Source organism: Heterocephalus glaber, unplaced genomic scaffold, assembly GCF_053883595.1.
Source record: "Heterocephalus glaber isolate CG9 unplaced genomic scaffold, H.glaber_assembly_v1.0 deba00001472, whole genome shotgun sequence".
Lineage (NCBI taxonomy): Eukaryota > Metazoa > Chordata > Mammalia > Rodentia > Bathyergidae > Heterocephalus > Heterocephalus glaber.
Window position 1 is genome coordinate 23,754,620 of NW_028258315.1, and position 22,343 is coordinate 23,776,962.

Sequence of the window (22,343 nt, forward strand, 5' to 3'; positions counted from 1 at the left end):
GGTTCCAGAGCTCCCCTCCTGCAAGCACCCACTGTGTGTGTAGGTATTCACCTGAGTCCCTCTGTGTCACCTTCTGGACTTTGAAGTGGGTGAGGTGTGAGGGGGGTCTGTGCACACAGGCACGGTTGCATGCCCATTGGTGTGCCCTTAATGATGAAATCCTGGTTGGTTTCTGTTGGCGTCTCCTGTTTTCTGCAATTGTTCATGAAAATGTAAAAGGCTAATTAACTGGCTCATAAGTAGGGGAAGATCAAATCTTCGTAACTGCACTACACCTGCAGGATAATGCTAAAGAGAAGTAGCAAGAGCAGACATTCCTGTCTTATTTCCAGCCTTTGAGGGAAAGCCTTCACCCTTATACTGTCAAATATGATATTAGCTGTAGGCTTTTTATTTAAAAAAAAAAATTTTTTTTTGTGGTACCAGGGATTGAACTTGGGACCTTGCGCTTGTGAGACAGCATGGCACCACTGAGCTAAATCCTGGGCCCCCCCAATTTTTTTTAACCAATGCCTGTTTTCTAATTGAGGAAGTTCCCTTCTATTCCTAGATCAGTGAGAGTTTATTGGAAATTATTGTTGGAGTTTTGTCAAAAATTTTTTTCTACTGAGATGGTTTTATGATCTACTATTACCTTCCTTGTTTGCCTGCCTGCCTGCCTGCCTGCCTGCCTGCCTGCCTGCCTCTCTGCCTGCCCCTCTGCCTGCCCCTCTGCCTCCCTGCCTCCCTGCCTCCCTGCCTCCCTGCCTCCCTGCCTCCCTGCCTCCCTGCCTCCCTGCCTCCCTCCCTCCCTCCCTCCCTCCCTCCCTGCCTCCCTGCCTGCCTCCCTGCCTCCCTGCCTCCCTCCCTCCCTCCCTCCCTCCCTCCCTCCCTCCCTCCCTCTCTGTCTTCCTCCCTCTCTCCCTCTTCTCTCCTTCCTTCCTGTTTTAAAAATTGAATTATATTTATTGGTTTTTGAATATTAAATCAATCTTTCATTCCTAGAGTATACCCTACTTGGTTTATACATTATTGGATTCCATGTGTTAAAGCCCCGTGACAGATCTTTTGTACTAATATTTGTGAGGGTTGTTGGCTTGTTGTTTCCTTTTTTCTTTTCAATATTTTTGTCTGGCACTTTTGTGTTAGAGTAATGATGGTCTTACAGCATGAATTGAAAGTTGTCCAACTTCAGTTTTTTTCATGTGGACATGGTATTAATCCTTCCTTAAATGTTTGATTGAATTTACCAGTGAAGTTGTCTGGGCTGTGAGAAAAACTCACTGTTCTCCATGTCAGCCTGTGACATTGGAAGGTTTTAACTACAAATAGCAATTCTCTAATAGATACCTAATAGACTTATTTATGGGTTTCTTATTGTGTGAGCTTTGGTGGGTTTTTTTTTTTAAAGAAAGTTGTCTATTTCATATTAGTTTGGAATTTATTAATATGAAAGTTGCTCCTAATATTCACTTATTATCCTTTTAATATTTTTATAACATCATTCTTGATATTGATGATTTGGTCACCCACTTCTTATCACTCTTTAGTATCTTAGTTACTTTCTCATTGCTGGGACAAAATACCTGACACCTACAAATTAAAGGAGGAAAGGTTCATTTTGGCTCACAGTTTGTAGAGGTTTCAGTCCATAGTCAGCTGGTTCCAAGGCAGGGTAGCATGACAGAGGTGCATAGCAGAGGAGAAACAGCTCATGGTATGGCGAACAGGAAGTAGTGCAGCTTCCTTCTGCTTGCCCTTTTCATTCCATCCACGCTACAAGCCTGTTGGTTGGTTCTACTGATCCCCAGGGTGGGGGCTTCCTTCTTCAGTAAATCCATCACCCACATGGAGAACTATGCTAAACCAGTCAGTGGACTAATCTAGTGTCACCTGTGATCCAGCATCACAAGCTCACGATCCAGCATCACACCCCCATGATCCAATATCACACATTCATGATCCAGTATCATACACCCACAATCCAGTATTACACATCTATGATCAGGTATCACATAGCCATGATCTAGGCATTCCAAAAAGTCCCACTTGTGAGCACATGAGGATTTGGGAGGACATCTAGATATGAACCATAACAGAAAGGTATCAATTTTATCAAAGACTTGGTTTTCAGGTTCATTGATTACTTTGATGTCATTGATTTTTCCATTTTCTAGCCTGTTGATTTCTTGCTTTCATCTTTATTATTTTGTTTTATTTTAGTTCTGAAGACTATAAAGTGCGTGTGTGTGGTTTGTTGGTAATGTTCCTAAATGAAACTGTCAACACTGTCACTTTATGTTAATAGAGACTACTATAAATCCTTGGAACTTTTCCACTGTTCATCTTAGAACTGTGGTTTCATGCTGTACATTCATCATTTTCCAGAAACTGGAGTTTGGAAAAAAAACAAAATCACAGCAACATATGCTTGCCCAAATGGTCAAACGAATTGATGCCGGAGTGTATGATCGCTTGCAAATGGCTACATTGCAACTTAACTCGGGACCTTCTAGCTGGCCTAAATTTGGGGGTGTTTCTGACCATGATTTGGGCTCAGAGTGGGAGCAGAGTGCTGTATTCAAGATAGGGTTTGACTGTGATAATTAATGATGTGAAAGACATGGTAGAGCAAGACTGACTTTCCCACGTGGCTGCTGGATCACTTTGATCACACGGTGTAGTCCTGTCCTTTGTGTGTTCCCTCTGTTCAGAGGAGCTACGTGTGCAGGAGCCTGCCTCAGCCCCAGTTTGGTGGATTTTACTGTTGCCTGAGAGAATCACACACACACACACACACACACACATATCAGGACTCTGTACACTCAGGGTGAACATTTGTATTTTATCAAGTGCACCTTTGGATTCTAACCTCCGTAACCTCAGGTCTCTTGACATCTCTCCCTTTGATTTTATTTTATGTACAGTCGTAAGGATGACAGTGCCTGTGTCCAGCACTCACAGTTTGACCTGATTATGAATTATTTCCCAGCATCCTCTGGTATTTATTGTTTGTATCGTTGCTATTTTAATGATTGCTGTAGTTTGTAAATGCAGACAGTGCCTGGACACACTGCCGTGCGCTGTGTGTGAATGAAGGGAAAGGTGTGTTACTGAGTTAGTGAAATGTGACTTGTGTTACTGTTCTTTTCCTTCTCCTTGCCGAAACCTGGGAGACTCTGCCTTGTTTTACAGGTGTCACTGTCACAGCATTTTCTGAGTCCCATCTTTTTTTTTTTTCTTTTCTTTCATACCGGGGATCAAAGTCATAACCTTGCACTTGCAAGGCAGGTGAGGAGCCACTGAGCTAAATCCCAAGCCCCTGAGTCCCATCTTCTGTTGCTGTCACAGTCAGTCAGAGACCCGCAGCAGCCAGTCTACAGTTACAGAACTGTTGAGCTGTTTCCGGTGCAGCTAGGCACCTGTGTGACTTTTGCTTCCAAATCCTAAGGGTAATTGTTCTGTCGTAGAGTGATGTTGGCAAGCCATCCCTGGCTAATTCTGTGGAGGAAAGAAGACCACCTCACAGATCTCCTCACTGAGATTTAGTTTAAAAAATGTTGCTCAGAAAGTTTTAATCCCATTGTTCTATTTTAAGATGATATCGTATGGTAAATTGGAATCATAAATAAGACACTAGGGCTGATAATTCCGATTGTCATTTTAAATGTGTAGCAGGCATGGGTTATATCCTACTGGGTCTCAGAGGCAAGAGTGTTTCCAGTGTTTGGTTTCCCAGCTGAAAGAGGAGGAAGGGCAGCTTGACAGGAGTCCTTGACCCAGGCGAGACTGTTCAGTGTTGGTCCCATCTCCACGGCTTTGTGCACCCTTTAGATTATGCAAGGGTGCTGACATTTTAGGCAGGGCTTTGTGAGCACTTTCATGTTAGGTTGAGCTTGAGGGCCTCATTTCTTTGCCCACCTGTCACCTTTTTTTCTCCCTGTCATTCTATTCAATCCTGTGCAATTAAGGATGATTAGGTGTTAAGATTAAGTGGAATTAGAATAAGCTAATTACTAATTACTCACACCCAAACTGTGAACTGACTAGATGCACTAGATGGGCAGAATGTAAAAGTACACTGTAGTGAAAAATGTAATTATCCAGGATGGGAAGGTTGGGGGTGGGTGTTAAGCACAGACCCAACGGTGCCTCGTAAATGATCTGGCTTTGGAAAACATGCAGCAGATGCACAGATATGAGAGGGTGACAGCACACAGGCTGACTCAAGACCCCTCATGGGAGCAGCGGGTGGGTTAGTAAACACCTTCTACTGTAACACTGCCATGCACCAAAATGCTTGCTGCTTTTCTTGGGTTGCAGGTGAATATTGCTTGGATCACATTTGGACTAGAAGATAGAGGCAAACTTTACCTGAATGAATTCTAAAGGCTTTTCTATTTACTTGAAGAATACTCTGAAAATTAGGACTAAAAACACATCTTTTGTCCACACAGCTAATTGAGCACAGAGGTGATACTTATGAAATACTTGTTGGCAAATTCCTTCAGGGCTTGGTATGAGAAAAGACATTTTAAGGACTCTTATCACTGATGCCTTTTTATTCCATTTGGGTGTTTTGACAAATGTCTTGCATTAGTTTTTCTTTTTTATTTCGGTACCGGGGATCAAACTCGGGACCTTGCGCTTGCGAGGCAGGCGCTGGAACCACTGAGCTAAATCCCCAGCCCAACATTAGTTTTTCTCTTAACATTAAAATGTTGAAAGACTTAGATTATTCTTGTTTTGAGTTTGTTTGTAGGGAAATCTAAAGCAAAATGTACAAATTGCTTTATTAATTCAGTTGGTTAGTTGCACATATAATGTATAATTCCCTCATCCTATTTTTGTATCTATTAAATAACAAAAGCAGTAAGTGGGGGAGGATATTTTGATGCCACAAAAATGCAAAAGGACTGCATGTAGAGACAAAATAATAGCACAGTTTTTTAAAAAAGTGATAGAACTTAATTCTTTTTTATGTGAAATATGTCTTGTGTCAACCTGCTGTCCCTTTTGTGACCTACCCTCTCTTTTCAGGTTGATTTTTACTTATAGGACCAGTGTGCGACCTCAGTCTAAACATTTCTATGTGTGTAAGTTTTGTACATCCAGTCTAGCATTAAGCCTAACACAAAAGCTTTTTCTTTTTTTAACCCTGCTGCTTTAATATAATCCTTTACAAATATTTCCTCTTCTTAGAAAGTCTGAAATTTTTTTTGTATGTACTTGATTTTTAAAATTTTGCTCTTAGGGAAAAGGTTTTAATATTTCATTTAAACCTCTTGTGAGATTTCTTTAAAACACTTTTTTTGTAGTTGTTCGGGTACTCATGAAAGGACTTAGTCATATACTGGAGAGCAAGGATGAGACAAACTGTAAGACTAAGTCTTGGCGGAAGTCATGTCTGAATGTGGATGAGAAGCAGATCACAAAGGACATCTCTTGAATCTACCAGTTTGGCCTGTAGAAACCTGTGCTTCAGTTACCAGATGTTTCTGACATCCTCCACTCTCTGCCCTAACAGTTCTTTAGGTTTGAATTAGGAAGACATTTAAATGAGGACTTTAAGGAAATGCTTCTTTGAAAGCTGTTGTTACATTGGTGCATTTCTTTGTGACAATATTTAAAATTGAGAATGGATGAAATTGGACTGTATACTCAGAAGTGTCTGACTCTATTCTTGCAGATGGTTGTGGAGACAGAGAAGTGCAACATTTCCATGAAGATGGCATCGCCTGAGGACGTGAGCGATGTCTTGGGACACATTGGCACCTGCCTGCGGAAGATCTTCCCTGGCCTCTCACCTGTGTGAGTCCCAGAATGGGGTGCAGAGGGCCAGGATCTTGTTCTTCCTCAGAATGGCAAATGCAGGCATGCTTCCTCTTGCCCCTTTACCGACTTCCTCTTTCAGACAAGCTTCTTTTCTTAACCAGTAAATATGAAGTCCTAGCTCAAAATCTTGTGTTTACACCTGGGGTTTTCTGAAGGGCTGTGCCTTAATTAAAAACTTGAGAGATAATGAGCCTTGACAGTCCTTTAACTTCTACTTCTGAGACTAAAACAGGAACCTTTTTAATATAACTACCATAGTGTGAATTTTACTCATGGCTATTAGCAAAATTCCAGGAGTTGAATGGTTCTTATTAAAGCATTAAGTATAATATTATCCAGCTCTTCCTTTCCCTTGTTGATTTTTCACTAAGAGGAAACTTAAAAAAAAATGAACAAAAAATTAGTTGCTATGATATTCCTTTAGTTTTCTGAAATACACATTATGGGTATTAGTAACTTTTATCCATATGTGTCTTCATATTTCTTGTTAAGCATTTTAAATGAAGATTTTGTGCAGGGATAACACTGTAGCTGGGATTGGAATTGCAGGGGGTAATGGCTGACAGTTGAAAGGTAAAGAGGTGCTAATGGTGGAAGCTCCTAAACAGTAGCCCAGAGTCAGAACACTTTCCTGTGGCTGGTGTGGTGACAGACAGTAAATCCCCTCCCACCATGCACTCAGTGTGTGGAGGTGTGTGCTGGCAAGGGGAGGGCTATGGATGTGTGCACGAAGGCCAGCGGGTGCTGACTCAGGGTGGTGGGAGGCGAGTTCTGGAACTCTTGTCCTTCCTGGAACTTGGGCTTGCAATGGCAATTGAGGAGCAGAGTAGGAAAACATAGACTTCATTTCTTCCAGACCCTTTAGGTGATGGAAGGCAGCTTAGTCTCTCTGCCCTTAGGGATGGTTCTTTCTACTGTTCCTCAGTGGGCTCTCTCTTTTCTTACCAGCAGGGTGGGGCTGGTCCTGCTCCTTCTCGTGGCTCCTGCCTTCTGAAGCTCAGTCCCAGCGTCACAATAGCAGGTTGCTGAGAGGGCTCAGGAACTCCTGTCAGAGGAGGGACAAGCTGGCTTACTCCCTGACTCCTGCCTGCCAAAGCTTCAGGTCTTGGGTATCTCACAGGCCAGCTCTTGCTGATCTACACACCCAGCCCCCCACCGCCTCGCCACAGGCATGTCAGGTGCTGTCAGGACTGAATAGTAGTGGTGCCACTAGTGGCACTAGGGAAACACTCAGGTAAACTTCCTTAGGAATGATTTCCACACCATCCTCAGCTCCATAGGGGAACCATCTGGGGTGATCACACGCTCACAGTAGCTGCCGCCCATTCCCTACACTGTATTAACAGCCATGGGACTGTGCATACATGTTTCCACGAGGCAGCCTCTCTGTCTTTCCACATTAACACTGGTGGAGTATGAGAATTATTAAACATGCGCTTACTGTTCAATGGCTTGTAATACCCTGTGTGATACAGTCTTCAAAGCAATATTTAGAATCTCTATTCTCTTTAAAGTGTAGCTTTACTTAACATTGTAGGAATCGGGAGGAAATCAGCAGTTTCATTTTTGGTTTTATTCCCACTGCTCTGGTTCAGAGGGCCTCATATTTAGCATGTCACAATAAACCTGTAACAGCTTATGACTGCTGTGGTATGTCTTTAATCGTGATGTTCCCTAGATTGTATTACATGATTTTTACATGGGAAATGTACACATACAGCGGCAATGGTGTTGGTTATTGTGACTAGAGAGGGTGGAAACGCCATTAATTGTATCGTTTCTTCTACATTCCTAGCGTGCCTTAAATCAACACTGATAGTAAAGGAAATACTTCTTGTATATAAGTGACATAGAACACGCGAAACAAAATATGTCCTTGGTAATGTCCTATGTTTCACTTGTAATAAACTGGAAAATATGAATCTATATTTGGAATTCTCAAGGCTTGGAGTAATTTATCCTGTGAATATAATACCAAACCCATCATGAGGTCTTTCAGTCTTGTCTTCTTTCACCCTATCCTGGTTTAAGGCCCTTCTGCTGGGGACAGAGAAACCAGCAAGTGTCTCACAAGCTGGTGTCAGCAGACAGGAGAATCAAGAAAAGGCAGAGCTGGAGCAACCCTCAATTTGGATAATTAGTTCTCCAGTAATCTAAGTTTGGCTGTATATAAAGGAGACTACATCTCGAATGCTCTAGATTTTTGCTTTTACCCAAATATAATCCTGAAAATAACATCCAGGATCAAAATATGTACACGTATGTAAATATCTGCAACATATAACCAGTCCTCTTATAATCAAGAGAGTGCTAGTATGAAAAAATGAATTTTCATTAAAAATTAATATTCACACAATATTTTCTTCTCCCCTCCCTTCTGCAGATATGCATTATTTATCTTTCCCTCTTTCCTCCTATAAAAATGACATTTTCTCTTATCAGATGAGAAAAGCTTATTTCAGAATATAGAGAAAATAAAATTATAAAGAATAAAAACTATTAATTTTTAAGCTCATCTCACGTCAAGACATCGTTAACATGTTTTTTAGTTACTGTTCGTATTATTACAACTATTAACTTTCATCATCAGTCTTACCTTCAAGACTGCAGGGAAACAAGGGAAACATTAATAGCCTAAGTGTTGTTTAATCTGTTTTCACAAAGTTGTCTATAACGACAGTTCTCTTCCTAAAGTCATTTTTTTTTTTATAACCTTCACCTTTTCTAATACCAAAAACCAAGGCTGTTTTTCAAAATTAAGGCTCAACTTTTGTTTTGACACATTGATTGAAGTCATTAGTACATGTTGGAACCAGTTTAGAAAACGTTATTTCCAGAAACTCATTAGGCATAAACAGAGGAGTAAAGTCTTTTTTTGCACTGTAAGATTATACAGTTGAAAATTAATGTAAAGTTCCATACATCACATGGCAGAGAGTGTGGAGCTCTCAGATTTCAGAGAAGAGAAAGTCACGTTGAGATGGGAAGTCAAGGGCAGAGCATTTGATTTTGATTTGTTTCTTTAAGAGCAGTCTTCTTGCTGCAGGAGATGGGCCTAGGAGTTCTGGGGCCCTGTGACAGCACTGTGGTTGGTCCTGAGGTGGACACCTTAAGGGATGGCAGCCAGGGCAGCCTGTGGGCACCACACTGAGAAGGAGGTGAGTGCTAGCTGTGGGGAGCTTTGCACCCAAGCCTCAGGACAGACACCAGACACTTTGGAGGAAAGTGACGGATCAGTCCCACAGGTGTGTTGTGAGCCTATATGGATGCAGGGTGGTGTGGGACTGGATGAGGCAGCTTGGCTGGATCGTAAGCTTGGGGATGTGATCCCAGGCTCAGTGTCCTCATCTGTGAAATGGGGTAGCTGATGTTAATGCAGTGTCGTGAGGATGACTTTACCCTGTGGAAACTCCCTGTGCAGTGCTCTGGGAATCTTAGCCCTTTGAGCTCATGCATCCCCCAGGATGAGTGCCTGCTCCATGGGAAATGAGATTGGTGATGTGTGTACAGAATTTCTCTGATGGTTATGATTTTTAAAAAATCACATACAAGTTGATTGCATTTGTGGGATTTTATTTTAGGTTCAGTATGGTCAGTAGCCTCTTTCGTTGTTAGAATAGTAATCATCTAACTGTGTTTGGCATCTTTGATTATTATTATTATTTTTTGTATGTTGTAATACCTTTGAATATTGGCTAGGATTAGCATCAGTATGTTGCAACAATGTTTCTTTCCTATGGTAATAAAGATGGTATTGTAAATCCCTTTATGAAGCCAAATGTTGATCAATGTATGAAAATAAGGCTATTGCAAAGAAAAATGGCAAAGAAGAGTTTGTGCTTAAATGAACAAAAAGGACTTTGCTTGCTGTGGTCCCTCTTACCACGGCAGAGGGCGGCATTGACTACGGTGGGGTTGGCACCATTAAAACATGTCCCATGGCAGTAGTGGTTGCCGTCTTGCTTAGGCTGCTACTTTATATGGATTAAAATACTTTAGTATATGTGCTGTCGAAACAAGCACTGAATTAAAATAATTTAGACATTTTTTTCACATCAACAGTTTATCATGAGATTTGCATAAAGAGCTGGTGTGCTTGTCACCCAGTTCACCATGTTTTGCCACATATAACTACTTTTTTTAATCTTGTGTGAATTAAATCCATATAATGCAAATGTCATTGATTCAGCTCTAACTCGGCCCCTCAAGCGAGTGACAGGCCTTGTCTGTCTGTTTTCTAGGGTTTGGGCTTTCTTTCTACAGCTCCTGTTCTCATAGCAAATGCTCTCTCTGTCTGCCACTTTGCTTGTGTGTGTGTGTGTGTGTGTGTGTGTGTGTGTGTGTGTGTGTGTGTGAGAGAGAGAGAGAGAGAGAGAGAGAGAGAGTCAGAGTCACAGTTCCGCTGATCTGCTCTTTGATGTCATTCACCTGCAGCCAGAAAACAACATGGGGGGGGGTGGATTTTCTTCTTCCTCCTTGTTTCTGTGAGAAGTGTTAGAATACAGAAGAAACAGTTCCCACCTTCTGGAAGTTTTAATTCTTTATCTCTTATGGAAAGAAGCACACTTGCTTCACAAGACTCCTTTTGCTCCTGATGTCTCACTAGGAAAAAAAGTGGATAAGAACTCCTCCAAAGTGGAGCTACACGGGGCAGCCCAGACGGACACCTCTGCACAGTGGTTCCATGGATGCCCATACAAGCTTCCTTGGGCCTTGTTCTCTGGCTGATTTCCTTGCACTCTGAGTGTGAATTTCCATTGTTGCTTTTGAAGTAAAATTGAGTCTCTGGTTTGCAAAACTATATATTAGTTTCTTTCCTCAGCATGCTTAACTGCCACATTCTTGCCTATTTTCTCTTGCTATAACAAAATACCATATGCTGGGTACGTTATAAAGAAAAGAATCTCATGTTGTTATCTCATGTTGATGGAGGCTGAAAACTCATATTGAGTGTTGTCATCTTTTTGGCCTCCGGTGAGGGCCCACCTTGCCTCATCACAACATGATAGAGAAGCAGGAAGTGGCCTCGTGCAAGGGTAAAGCCCAAGGATATGGGATGGCCTTGATTTATAACAACCTGCTTTCATGGGAACTAATAATGCACTCAGTGAAATGAGCATCAATTCCTTCTCAAGGGATCTTCCCAATACCTGATCACCCCCTATCAGGCCCCCTTCCCACCCCTTTTTTGAGACAGGTCTCATTTTGTAGTCCAGGCTGGCTGAGAGTTTGGAAAGTTTGGCAGGCTAGCCTTGAACTTGGCAGTCTTCCTACATTAGCCTTCCAAATCCTGAGATTGCAGGTGTGCACCACCATGCCTAGTTCTAGGCCTCCTCTTAAAACTTTATACCGCCTCAACACTGCCATGCGGGATACCACGCTTGCAGCACAATAAACTCTGGGGGACACACTGAGGCCATTTCCAGTCCAGCACAGTCAACTTCCTCTTCTTAATTCCACCCATCCAAGATTTTTTTGCCTGAGTTTTTTCTTCTTTTGTGTAGCTAATCCCTAACCTATTTGTCATTGAAATAGCAGGGTCTGAAGTTCTGCTGAAGTTAAGCAAGAATTTAACAAAGAAATATTATCCCAGATAAAGTCAGACAAAAGTCCCGCTTGGAATGTCCAAAGTTTACTAAATGCAGCTGTGCGAATGCCTGTGCCTGCTCTGACAGCTCTGCTATTTCTTTGCATAATATTTGGCTTCTTGTCTTGATATAGCTGGAAAATAATTCCAGTAAACCAAAACAAAGCACCCCAAATCGCCAGGTTCTGTAACATCACTTTCATTGTGAATGTCTTCCTTAACCCAATCACTCCCAAATTAAAGACTTTTAGAATATAATTCTTTGCTGCAAGTGTTTTCAGGTAAAATAGAGAAAGATTATGCTGTGCTTGGAGTCTAATGAGCTTGCACGGGACTCGCAGGAACACGTTTGACATCAGAGCTCACCGGATTGTGCCTTCATCATAAAAATGGGGTAGAAGTCTTTTCAATGCCAACAGAACGTTTGCATTCAGATGTTTGTATTTCAGATGTTTTGGCATGGATTTGAGGTTTGCTGATGGAGCAGAATGAGTCCACCTGGTAACTTCTCAGGCTCTAGCACATTTTATTTGGAATCTTATCTACTCAGAAATTGGAAATAACTGGGATCATTTTCTTCCAGTCTCTGTAAGGTGATTGAAGTTCATTATGGATGCCTGGAAACATTATATGGCTTCATGGGCTGTCCGTTCGTCCCCAGCCAGCCTACAGCATGGTTCCAGCACACCCACCTGGAGAGCCTGCAGCCACCAGCTGCCCCTGTCCTCATACCTGTGGATGCTGAGGGCTCAGGAGCAAATCCCCAGTTCATCAGCCCAGCAGCGCCTCCACACATGCATGCCCCTCACTGCAGCAGGGCTCTGTACAGTCCCGTTCTACTCAGGTTACTTCTCTGTTTCCTAGTTTCGATCCCACCCACACAGGAATTTGTTTCCAGTGCACCCCCCACTCCCATTCCTTTGCAGCCCCCTCACTGACCTGACAGTGAACTTCAGCCCCTGCATTTGCCCTGCCAGGGTAACCAGGGTAGTCCTAATCCTGCTTCCTGGCCTTCTGGTGCCCCTCTGCCCAGAATACACTTTGCCCACTGTTTTGAGCTCTGCTGAGATCTGGTCTACACCAGCTTTCTCCTCTCCACGGACTTGTGAAACACTTTCTGGCCCAGCCCAGACCTCCTCTCCCTGTGCTTTACCTGACCATCTCCTCCTTTCCTTCAGGCCTTAGAGATAGCCAGGTTGAGCATCCTGAATTGGAAATGCTTTGAAATTTGTAATATTTTGAGTGCTGCTTGAACACATCTGGTCCCAAATATGAGCAAGGGTTACCGAACCTGTGTTGTGTACTAAAGAGGGTCTCTAAGCCTTAGCCCTTCCTCCTGAGGAGAATGCTAAGTGCCCTGTTTTCACCCACCCATTTGACACTTGAAATTCCCTGTTCATAATCCTCTTCCATCATTGCCCATTTATTTGACCCTTCTCTTCAGAGGCTCTAACTTTGTGAACAGTAGTGTCTGTTTTGTCCATGATTGTGTGCCATGTACCTGGACGTGGGTCTTGGCACTCTGCAGAGTGTTGTGAGTGAATTAATGATTTCACAGATGGCTCATTAAATGATTAGTATGTGGTAACTATGACAGCATCAGCTAACATTTATTGAGATTGTTCTAATAACTTTAGGGGACTTCCTTCTCTTCCCCTCACTCCATCCCTCCCTCCTTCCCTTTCAGTATCTCTATGGGCTGAGTCCTAATTCTGTTGGTTCTGGGAATAATGACACTATAGAGTGTCATGCTGCGTTTTCAACCACCTCTCTGTCCTGCCTCTGCTTTTGGGGTCTGAGGAGGGGATGGACATGCCTTAGCCCCAGTAGAATCATAGTCCAGGTAAAGAAAGGGTAAAAGGAATAGCCATTAGAAGATGGAATGCTTAGTTTCTTGGTGAATTTTTGTACAAAACACTGAGGAATGACTTAGGAGGTTTGTATTAAGTTCTTTGAAAATTAGTAATACATTTTTGGTATAAGCAAAACAAATTCATTAAGTAGAACACACTGTCTTCTGACTATTCTAACAAAATGTTATAAAACAGGTAAACAACACAGATACTCTTGGCATTTTTAAGTACCTTTAGTTTACAAAGGGAAGCAAAGGATTTAATTCCTGTGGATTTCTATTTCCCTGGTGCTCAAATAATGGAAATATATTTGCCAAAATTTGAATAAGGCTCATCTTTGTTTAAAAAAGGGTACATTGCAGGGCTGGGGATTTTAGCTCAGTGGTTTCGCCGCCTGCCGTGCAAGCGCAAGGACCAGAGTTCGATCCCCAATACCAAAAAAAAAAAAAAAGGTTACATTGCAGAATAAACTTCTCATACTATTCCAGAAGGTTGATTTCCGAATTCTGTTGCTGCTGATCTTACAGGAGAATTATGAAAAAGGTCTCCATGGAGCCGTCCGAGCGCCTGGCCAGTCTCCAGGCTCTGTGGGACAGCCAGACCGTGGCCGAGCAGGGACCCTGTGGTGAGCATGCCTTTTAAACCTCAGAATGTTAACAGCCTTGCCATGATGGCCCTTGCCTGGAAGTTAGTTCTGTTCCTGATATGCTACTGTAAAGGTACAATTAGTTTCAAGGTGTTATTAACATCACACAGACTTGAGATTGGTGGGCAAAAATCCTGTGTTTAAGCTGAATTGCATCCTACTGTTTGCTCACTACACGATGGGGGAAGAATCTTCACTCTTTACCCCAACATAAAGGATAATCAGCATTGTCCACAGCAGCCATTTTTAAGCTTTTACGTTTTTATTTAAAACTCATTTTGCTGAAGACTTTGTTAAGATTGCAACATTTTTGTCTTATGTGTTAGGTGGATTTTCTCACATGTATGCCTGTGTCTGTGACTGGCTTGGATTTTCATACCGGGAGGAAGTACAGTGGGTAAGGATATTTGTGTACATGTGCATGCCCACAGACACTCCTGGGGAATGGTCTGGTGTTTGTCTGTCTGTCTCTGTCTCTCTGTCTCTCTGTCTCCATCTCTATCTCTGCCTGCCTGCCTGCTTCCCTCCTTCCCTCTCTCCCTCCCTCCCTTCCTCCCCTCAGTCTCCCACATTCATGTTTTGCTTAAGATCTTCCTCAAATTACATAAAAATCTGAGTATATTATTGTTTAATTCTCTGCATTTGTCTTCCTTGATCATCCACATAGATTAATTTTATGACTGAATTATATTTCAAATAGGATGTGGATACAATTTATCTAACACAAGACACCAGGGAATTGAATTTGCAAGACTTCAGTCACCTTGACCACAGGTAAGCCCATTCTGGCTTTCTTTTCTTCTTTTGCTAAATTCATTCTCAGAGCTGCAGCACTTGACTACTCCAGAAAATCCTTTTTATAAGGGCAATCAGGAGAACATAAGAACCTCTGAATTTTACTGTTCAAGTAATAGTTGCGAAAATGTTCATCACCACCGGTGGCTTTTGGAGGTACATGTGTTCATATTTAGAAAATATGCTGAATTTTTCTGTGGCAATAATATAATTCTTAGCTTCTTATACTAGCCCGCAAAGTCTTTAATCTACTCTGTATAGAAAATGTAGTTCTGTTTTTTCTAATTACTATTTTATAGCATTATCTCTAGGATTACATTTGAGGAGGCAATCCTAACAAATAACATTTAATTCACAATTTATGAATTGGGGACTGGCTCGGTATTTATGCAGATACAGTATTGTTGAAAATTAGCTTTGCCAATATCTGCCTTGTGATATTGATAATAAAACCTTGAAACGAGTTACAAGTTATTTGAGGGACTTTTTCAGGTTTTCTGATCTTGACTGGAGTATCTGTAGGCATGTAATGCAGGCCCCAGAGAAGGTCTCCATTCAGTTCCTTCAGTTCCCTTTTTTCTGGGCAAGAGTAGACCTGTCTGATTTACTTTGCTGCCTAACAAACGAGCTTTGGGCCTGCTCCAGAGCATCTGGTCTGGTCATTTGTCCTGGTCTACCTCCATCCCTTCACCTTCTACCCTTCCCATAAGGTGGGCACATGGCGGCCACTGTGATAGACCCCAGCACAATAAATCTTTTGTCTCTGTTTGGATTTTAAAGAAATTTGAGCTTCTTCTGGATCTTTTATGGCATTTAGGTACCTGGAATGTCCCAGAGAATTGTTGCTGGTGCTGCTCCTTAGCACCAGTATCTTGTCCCCCCAAATACCATTTCAAATGGTGTTTCTGCCTACCCGGCAGGAGATGCAGAATTGCAGCGGCTCCCTGGAGCATTCTAGCCAGCTGACCAGGGAGGGGAGGCTGCAGGCTCGGGAGGTTCCAACTCCTCTTTGCACAGTCAGGGTCCTCTGACACTGGAGAGGCAGGCTTAGTGGCGTTGAAAGCTGTGGCCCCGAGATGATTCTCTGAATTGGATTTGCTTCCTTTTTGCAGGGCAGGCAATTTTCTCTTGCACTGAGATGTGCTTTCTATATATGAAGAAACTTCCTGTTCTCAAATTTAGGTGAGGTGTTTTCTGTGTAGTTCATAAAAAAGTGAACCAGGAAAGAAAAAGGGAAAAAATTTCACTTTGTAAGTATTTCCAATTAAAAAAAAAAAAGAAACTTCTTGTAGAATAAGATAGATATATTTAGAACCACAGTTTCAGATTTTGGTTTTTTTGGTTCCAGGTCCTCTTTGCATTCTTATAAATGATTGGTCTTTTGTTATGTGGGCCATATCTGTTGGGAGTTACCATATCAGACTGAAGCTAAAATTGGAAATATTTATTAACTCCTTTAAAGATAACATTAATAAACCACTACATGCTAACAGTCACCATTTTCTACAAAGAATAAGTAATTTTCCAAAACAAATGTAAATAAGCAAGAAGTGTGGCATTGGTTTGCCTTTCTGCTGATCTCTTAATGTTTGACTTACTGGAAGATAGCTGGATTCTTACATTTGCCTTGCTTCCAATCTCATGTGATATGCTGTTTTGACTGGAGTATATGAAGAAAACTCTGTCTTATATAGGCATCTAGTTAGGAAAGAGAGTATCTTTGACAGCCTTTTCACATACTTGTGGATATTCTTTGATAATTCATCACAACTCAATGGTTTCTCAATGATGAGTAGCAAAGTAAAATCTGAAACCCTGTGAATGAATATTTTTTATTATGCTATGTTAAAATCCACCTGGTCTCTATTGTACTTTGAATGGATCTTAGCCATATATAGTTTTTTATCATGCATTGATCATTAATAAAATATTGGTTCATAGAGTTGTACATAGCTTCCAAATATTTTCCCAGTGTACAATAGCAAAAGAAAAGGCATTTAATAATCACCATTAATCTTTTCAAAAAGCCTTAAGTACAACTGACAAAGTCATAGTGTTGAATAAAAGTTTACCAATATTCAAACTGTTGCTTGATTGGTATAATTTTACTAATTGGTTAGGTGATTTCTTTGACGTGACTAACATAACACTTACATTTTAGAGCAATGCCTGGCAAATCTGTACTCTGATTGGCCATGTGTTGTCATGTTTTCATGGTACCTCATGAAAAAAGGGACCTGTTTCTTTGTACAACTTCAGCTGTCATACACATAGATACTTCATGTTAGACCATTACCATTTTAGCAGGCGAAGGAAGCATTTTGTATATATTTCCCATTTTGTTACACAGGGTTTTCAAAAGCGTGAACTCAAGTGTCTCGATTTCATAAAGTGAGTAGTTTTTCCTGTTCACCAAAGGTGTTCCAAAATGAAATTGACATTTGACTAAAAACAAACTGAGAGTGTGGTGTGGAGAAAAAAGTGACTGATAGATCAGCTTGGTGCTCCTGCCTGGTTCCTACTTATACTCTCTCAGTTTCCCCACTGCTGCTTTTGCATGTTCATTTACTTATATCTAAGTTATGTTCCAATGGTGCTATCATGGGAAACACCTGTCACAGTGGAGAAATTCACACACACATACATACAACACAAAGCCTATCTAATGTCCCATCTCCTCTTACATTTCCAGTTTATCTGATTCTTTCTTTCTCTCCTTCAGCACTCACAGCCAAAGTGGAAAAATATCAGTGTGAATTTTCATAAAACCTCGCAACCTCACAGAGAAGGATCTGCACCACACATAAATTATATGCCAACGAATCCTTCCGTATTTCTATACCACTTGAATTCGGAATGATTCCTCCACAGAGAACTATGCTCAAGCTTGTAGTGTACAAAAATGTCCATGCAAGCTGAACATTGAGGTGGACACCTGTAATTCCAGTACTCTAGGAGACTAAGGAGGATCGCAAGTCAGCCCGGCCTGGGTGACTTAGCAAGGCCCTGTCTCAAAATTTTAAAAATAAAAACAACTTTTTTTTTTAAAGGCCTGGGGATGTGGTTCAATGTGAAGGTCCTGAGTTCAATCCCCCGTACTGAAATGAAAGAAAAAAGAAAAAGGAGAGAAAGAGATATTCACCCAACATAATTTAAAAAACTGATATATAATTGTCCTTGGCCTTCCACATCTGTGAATTCCCCATCCATGGATTCGACTAACAAAGGATCAAAAGTAATTGGGGAAAAGAATTACATCTGTTAGGAACATGTACAGACTTTTCTTGTCATTATTCCCTAAAAACCACAATATAACACCTACTTGCATTAGCATTTATATTATATTAGGTATCGTATGTAAGCCAGGAATGACATAAAGTACATGGGAGAATACACATGGGTTAAAAGCAAATACGATGCCATTTTATGGAACTGATTTGAACAGCCATAGATTTATTTCAGTGCCCATGGGGTTCTAGCACTAATGCGCAGGGATGCCAAGAAATGACTGCATTCATCCCACATTGGGGGCCCCTGACCTAGAGCAGAGGTCTGCCCAGCACCACACTAATGTGACATTGTAGGCAGCCAGAGTGCTGGTCTTGCTCCCTAGTTCTGTGCCTTCCAATGCCTCAGTAAAACCTTGATGGCCTCTCTAGGTGCTTCAGGGTAGATTTATAAGCAACTTGAATGCTGTAATTGTTTTAATCCCTCCCCTCCTCTCCCTTCTCTTCTCTCCCTATCCTCTTTCTTTCATCCTTCTTACTGTCCATCCATCCATCCATCCATCTTGAATGTCAGGCCAGGTACCTGTTGCTGCTGACTGGGGATCCAGGTGTGAGGTTGACAGTTCATGCCAGATCCATCCTCATAGTTTCTGGAGAAGAATAGTAATTAGGATCTGCTTGGCAAAGGGCTCGCTCATTTATGGGTTCCAACATTTTATTTAAGTCTGTTCTTGCAGTTTGTTCTGCCATAGGTATCACTGGGCCAACAAGAGACATAAAGTGACAAAGGCTTTGTTACACATTTCTCATGGGCGCTTTCAAAGGCTTGGGAGCCGGTGTGGTAGAAATGTAATTGCTCTGTAATGTAGAATGACAAGGAGCAGTGAGGGAGAGGTAGCGGTGCTGAGGAAAAGAGAATATATAGCTTTAAATGCATCAATTTCTTTTGTTCCTGGATGATTTTTAAGAGGAACTAATCTCATCAGTCCTCTGGAGACTCAAGGACATGCATCACTGAGTTTGAATTTGGCTCAAGAGAGAGCCCTGCCAGCCGATTCTGCTTTTGTGTTGTCATAGGCCTTACTCATCAAGGATACATTCCTGAGCATGACAAGATCAAGAGGGAATTCTGATCAGGAAGTAATTATGATTGGGAATTACATTTGGCAGTGTTGTCCTAAGGGCACTGGTGTCATTCTGGCCTAATCTAAGCCCCATTTCTTTATTCTCACTTGCATTTGAATGCTGCTTTTAGTGTGGAATTCCCTATGACGGTGTGGGCTTCTGTTTTCATTTCCAAATTTCTTTAAATGCTTCAATAGAACAGTGGTCTATAGCCTAGGCAAAGAAGCTGATATCTGTTGGGAAATGGGAGCTAATAGTAGAAATTGTTTTTCACTTTTTTTTTCTCATTCAATTTATTTGTGTTTTAAATTGAGCTTAGTACATTAATATAATTTTATAGGCAAACATATATTTGGGAGGTACTCAAAATATTTTGCTGGTAGGAGGGAATGATCAGAAAATTCAAAGACTGCTCTTTTAGACTCTGGAGAACCTCTGTGAACTGTTTCAGGAAGTCACAGCCTTTAGAGAGTTTCCAAGTTGCCCCACTAGTAAGTTAATAATATGTAGGACATGTCTCTGTGTAAACTAGCATGCCAGGAAGCAATAGCTAATTCATGACATTTTTTATTTTTAAAGCTCTCCATCTCCCATTTTCAAACTAGATAAATGGGAGGAATCTAAATTATGCCCAGAAAGGTTATGAAGGGAATATACCAGGACAGTGACCATGCCCTGGCTGGAGTGCACCAGCTTTACCAGGAGACTGTGTGTATCCCAGTGTGTGCACATGGGGCAGAAAGAGTGGCAAGATATTTTGTTCTGGCCTGACCCACCTCCTTGAGCCTTTAAATGTTTGTAAGATTAGGGGGAGATCCACCCTGCTGTGGTATGTGGGCACTTGGAAAAACAGTCATGATATTGTTCATTGAATCATTGCTCTCTGTATTTGTGCTTTTTCTACACTGTTGGTTGTAGAGCTTTTGAGGCATCCTTCAAATCTGTCATTTATTTTTGTTCTTTAACACTTTCCTGGCAAGTTTCACACTGTCTATTTAAAAGTCACAGTGTTTTTAAAATTTCACAGTGATGACAGGCATCAGAAAGGGAGGAAGGAGGGAAATCTGGCCTGAAAGTAATAACTGGAAAAAGGAAATTCCTCTAAGTCTATTCAGATCAGAAAGATATTGTTAGAACTGCTAGTTCAATAGATTATCTGGAATCTGCAGAATGTAAAGAATTTGGCAAAAGATGCAGACTAAATCTCTTGCTAAATTTGTTTTTTTGCATTTTAACTTTTTCAAACAGGCCCTAAATATGAATCATTTATTTTAAAAATTTTTTTTTTTGTCTTTTTTTTTTTTGGTACTTGGGATTGAACTCGGGTCCTTGCGCTTGCGCAGCAGGCTGCGAAACCACTGAGCTAAATCCCCAGCCCTATTTTTAAATTTAAAAAAAATTAAGAGATGGATCTCAGTGTATTTTCTAGGCTGATCTCAGACTCCTGGGCTCAAGCATTCCTCCTGCCTCAAGCTCCTGAGCCACTGAGACTACAGGCATGTACCACTGCACCTGGTTTAGCAGTGTGCTTTTTGATGCTCAAAATAGTAAGAGTACGATGTCACTTGAGAAATCACTTCAAAATACATCTTAGTATTGCCTTTAAAATCAGAAATCAAGTGATTGGCTAACTCCGATGGAAGAGGATTGATTCTTTGATTTGTAAACCTTCAGAGGGCCCTGAGATGCTCTGTAGAGGAGGATGAAGACACTTAGCAATATGGAAAGCAGCATAGCCATGTGAGACGACAGCACAGAGGTTAAGACAACAGACTATGGGCCTTGGGATCTTCATTCGTCAGATGGAGTTAGCACCCCCTGGGCTTACTGTGAAGACCATATGGATTAATGAATTTACAGCATGTCATGGTAGTACAAAAAAGTGTTCATGCAGACAGGGCTTGCCCTCTCTTTAAAAGAGCAGCTATATAAAGTGAGTGGTTCTCTTCAGTGAAAGAAAAAGAATGAAAGCTGCAAGAAACCTACATTAAAGAAAATTTTGGGTTTCCAGAGACTAGTTCACAATCTTTTCTGTGATGCTCTAATCTTAGCAATTATATGATGGCCTTTTCTTTGGAAAGGTGTAAGGGAAAAACTTGATTCTTTTGAATTTTAAGGGAAGGTTGAGCCTATATGAATGTGTCAACTGAGATGAGAAATGCGGACTTCTCTTTTTGTTACAGCCCCCAACCAACAACTAGGTTAAATGAAGCACAAACTCTGTGTGTAATACGTTTACATCCAAAACAATGTTTGTGACTATTAAGTGTTTCAGCTCTCTTCAGTCTTATGGTTTTCTCAGAGTTCAATCTTGAAATGTCCCTTTGAAGAAAGTGGTAGAAGGGACTTGTGGAAGTATACAGGAGGATGCTCTGTTGCTAAGACTCAAGAGAGGATCTCCGAAACTGTAGTAACTCCTTAGGCTAACTTTATTCTTTAGACCCAAGATTACATCATATTTAAGAGTCTCTTAGGTGGTCAAAGTGAAACATGGTGGGATGTCAGGAACTTAAGAAGCCATTACCGCTTTCCACCATGAGGACAATCAATTCATATGACAGCAACACTTAGTGAAAACATGAGTGAGGAAGGTTCAGAGGGATGTAAGTCAACACAGCAGTAGGTAGGGAGGCCCATATGAATGCCTGATTGAGTAATTATCCAGAATTTTCTTATATGCCCACTTATCACTATGTCCCAGGAAAGCCATCCAGCATACCCAACTCTCAGAAGTGAAATTAGTTAGGAGTGATTTTATGTATTTTCCATTTACGTGGGAACTCTTCAGAGTTTTGATCCTTCCTGGCTCTGGGATGCTGTCCATGGTAGACAGGATGGAATCTTCCTGATCCACGGTCCTGTGTTTGTTTTGGCTGTCATTCTGGCTGATGTTCACAAAATCCAAATTTCCTCAGTTCAGATCTTGACTTTCACATGTCTGTTTGCTAATGTGTTTCCTGGGCACTTGGTTTGCTCTGACTAGAAGCTCCTCATTCACTGCATATTCTAGCCAGGTTGCGAGGTGGTAAGTTGCAGAGACAGTGAGGCTTTACATGGTGTTATATGTAGCTATAGTTCATTCACTTGTGTTTCTGTTCAGAATTCTAATGTGAGAACAGTCCGCAGTCTGTCCATTAAACCATTGATTAAACATTTTGATTAGCTTATTGTCTACTGTAAACAATTCTGCTAAAGTTGCTCTTGTACTTGACTCCTTAGAGAAGAGTGCGCAAATGTGTGCCAGGATATGAAGAATTGTACATTGACCATTGTGTCCACCACTTAGGTCAAGAAAT

The 22,343-nt window shown here is 41.3% G+C and overlaps 1 protein-coding gene across 13 annotated transcripts in view; it reads left to right on the forward strand.

Annotated features, from left to right (window-relative positions):
• Nucleotides 1–22,343, forward strand: part of Carmil1 (capping protein regulator and myosin 1 linker 1) — a 305,246-nt gene that overhangs the window by 132,279 nt on the left and 150,624 nt on the right. For all 13 annotated transcript variants that reach the window (XR_015439361.1, XR_015439362.1, XR_015439363.1 and 10 more), the window contains 4 exons: nucleotides 5,669–5,790; nucleotides 13,782–13,879; nucleotides 14,227–14,297; nucleotides 14,601–14,674. Coding sequence is in view for 10 of the 13 variants with exons in the window: in XM_087181828.1 (XP_087037954.1) it covers nucleotides 5,669–5,790; nucleotides 13,782–13,879; nucleotides 14,227–14,297; nucleotides 14,601–14,674 (365 nt within the window). In the remaining 3 variants the exon portion in view is untranslated. The remainder of the gene's footprint in view (nucleotides 1–5,668; nucleotides 5,791–13,781; nucleotides 13,880–14,226; nucleotides 14,298–14,600; nucleotides 14,675–22,343) is intronic.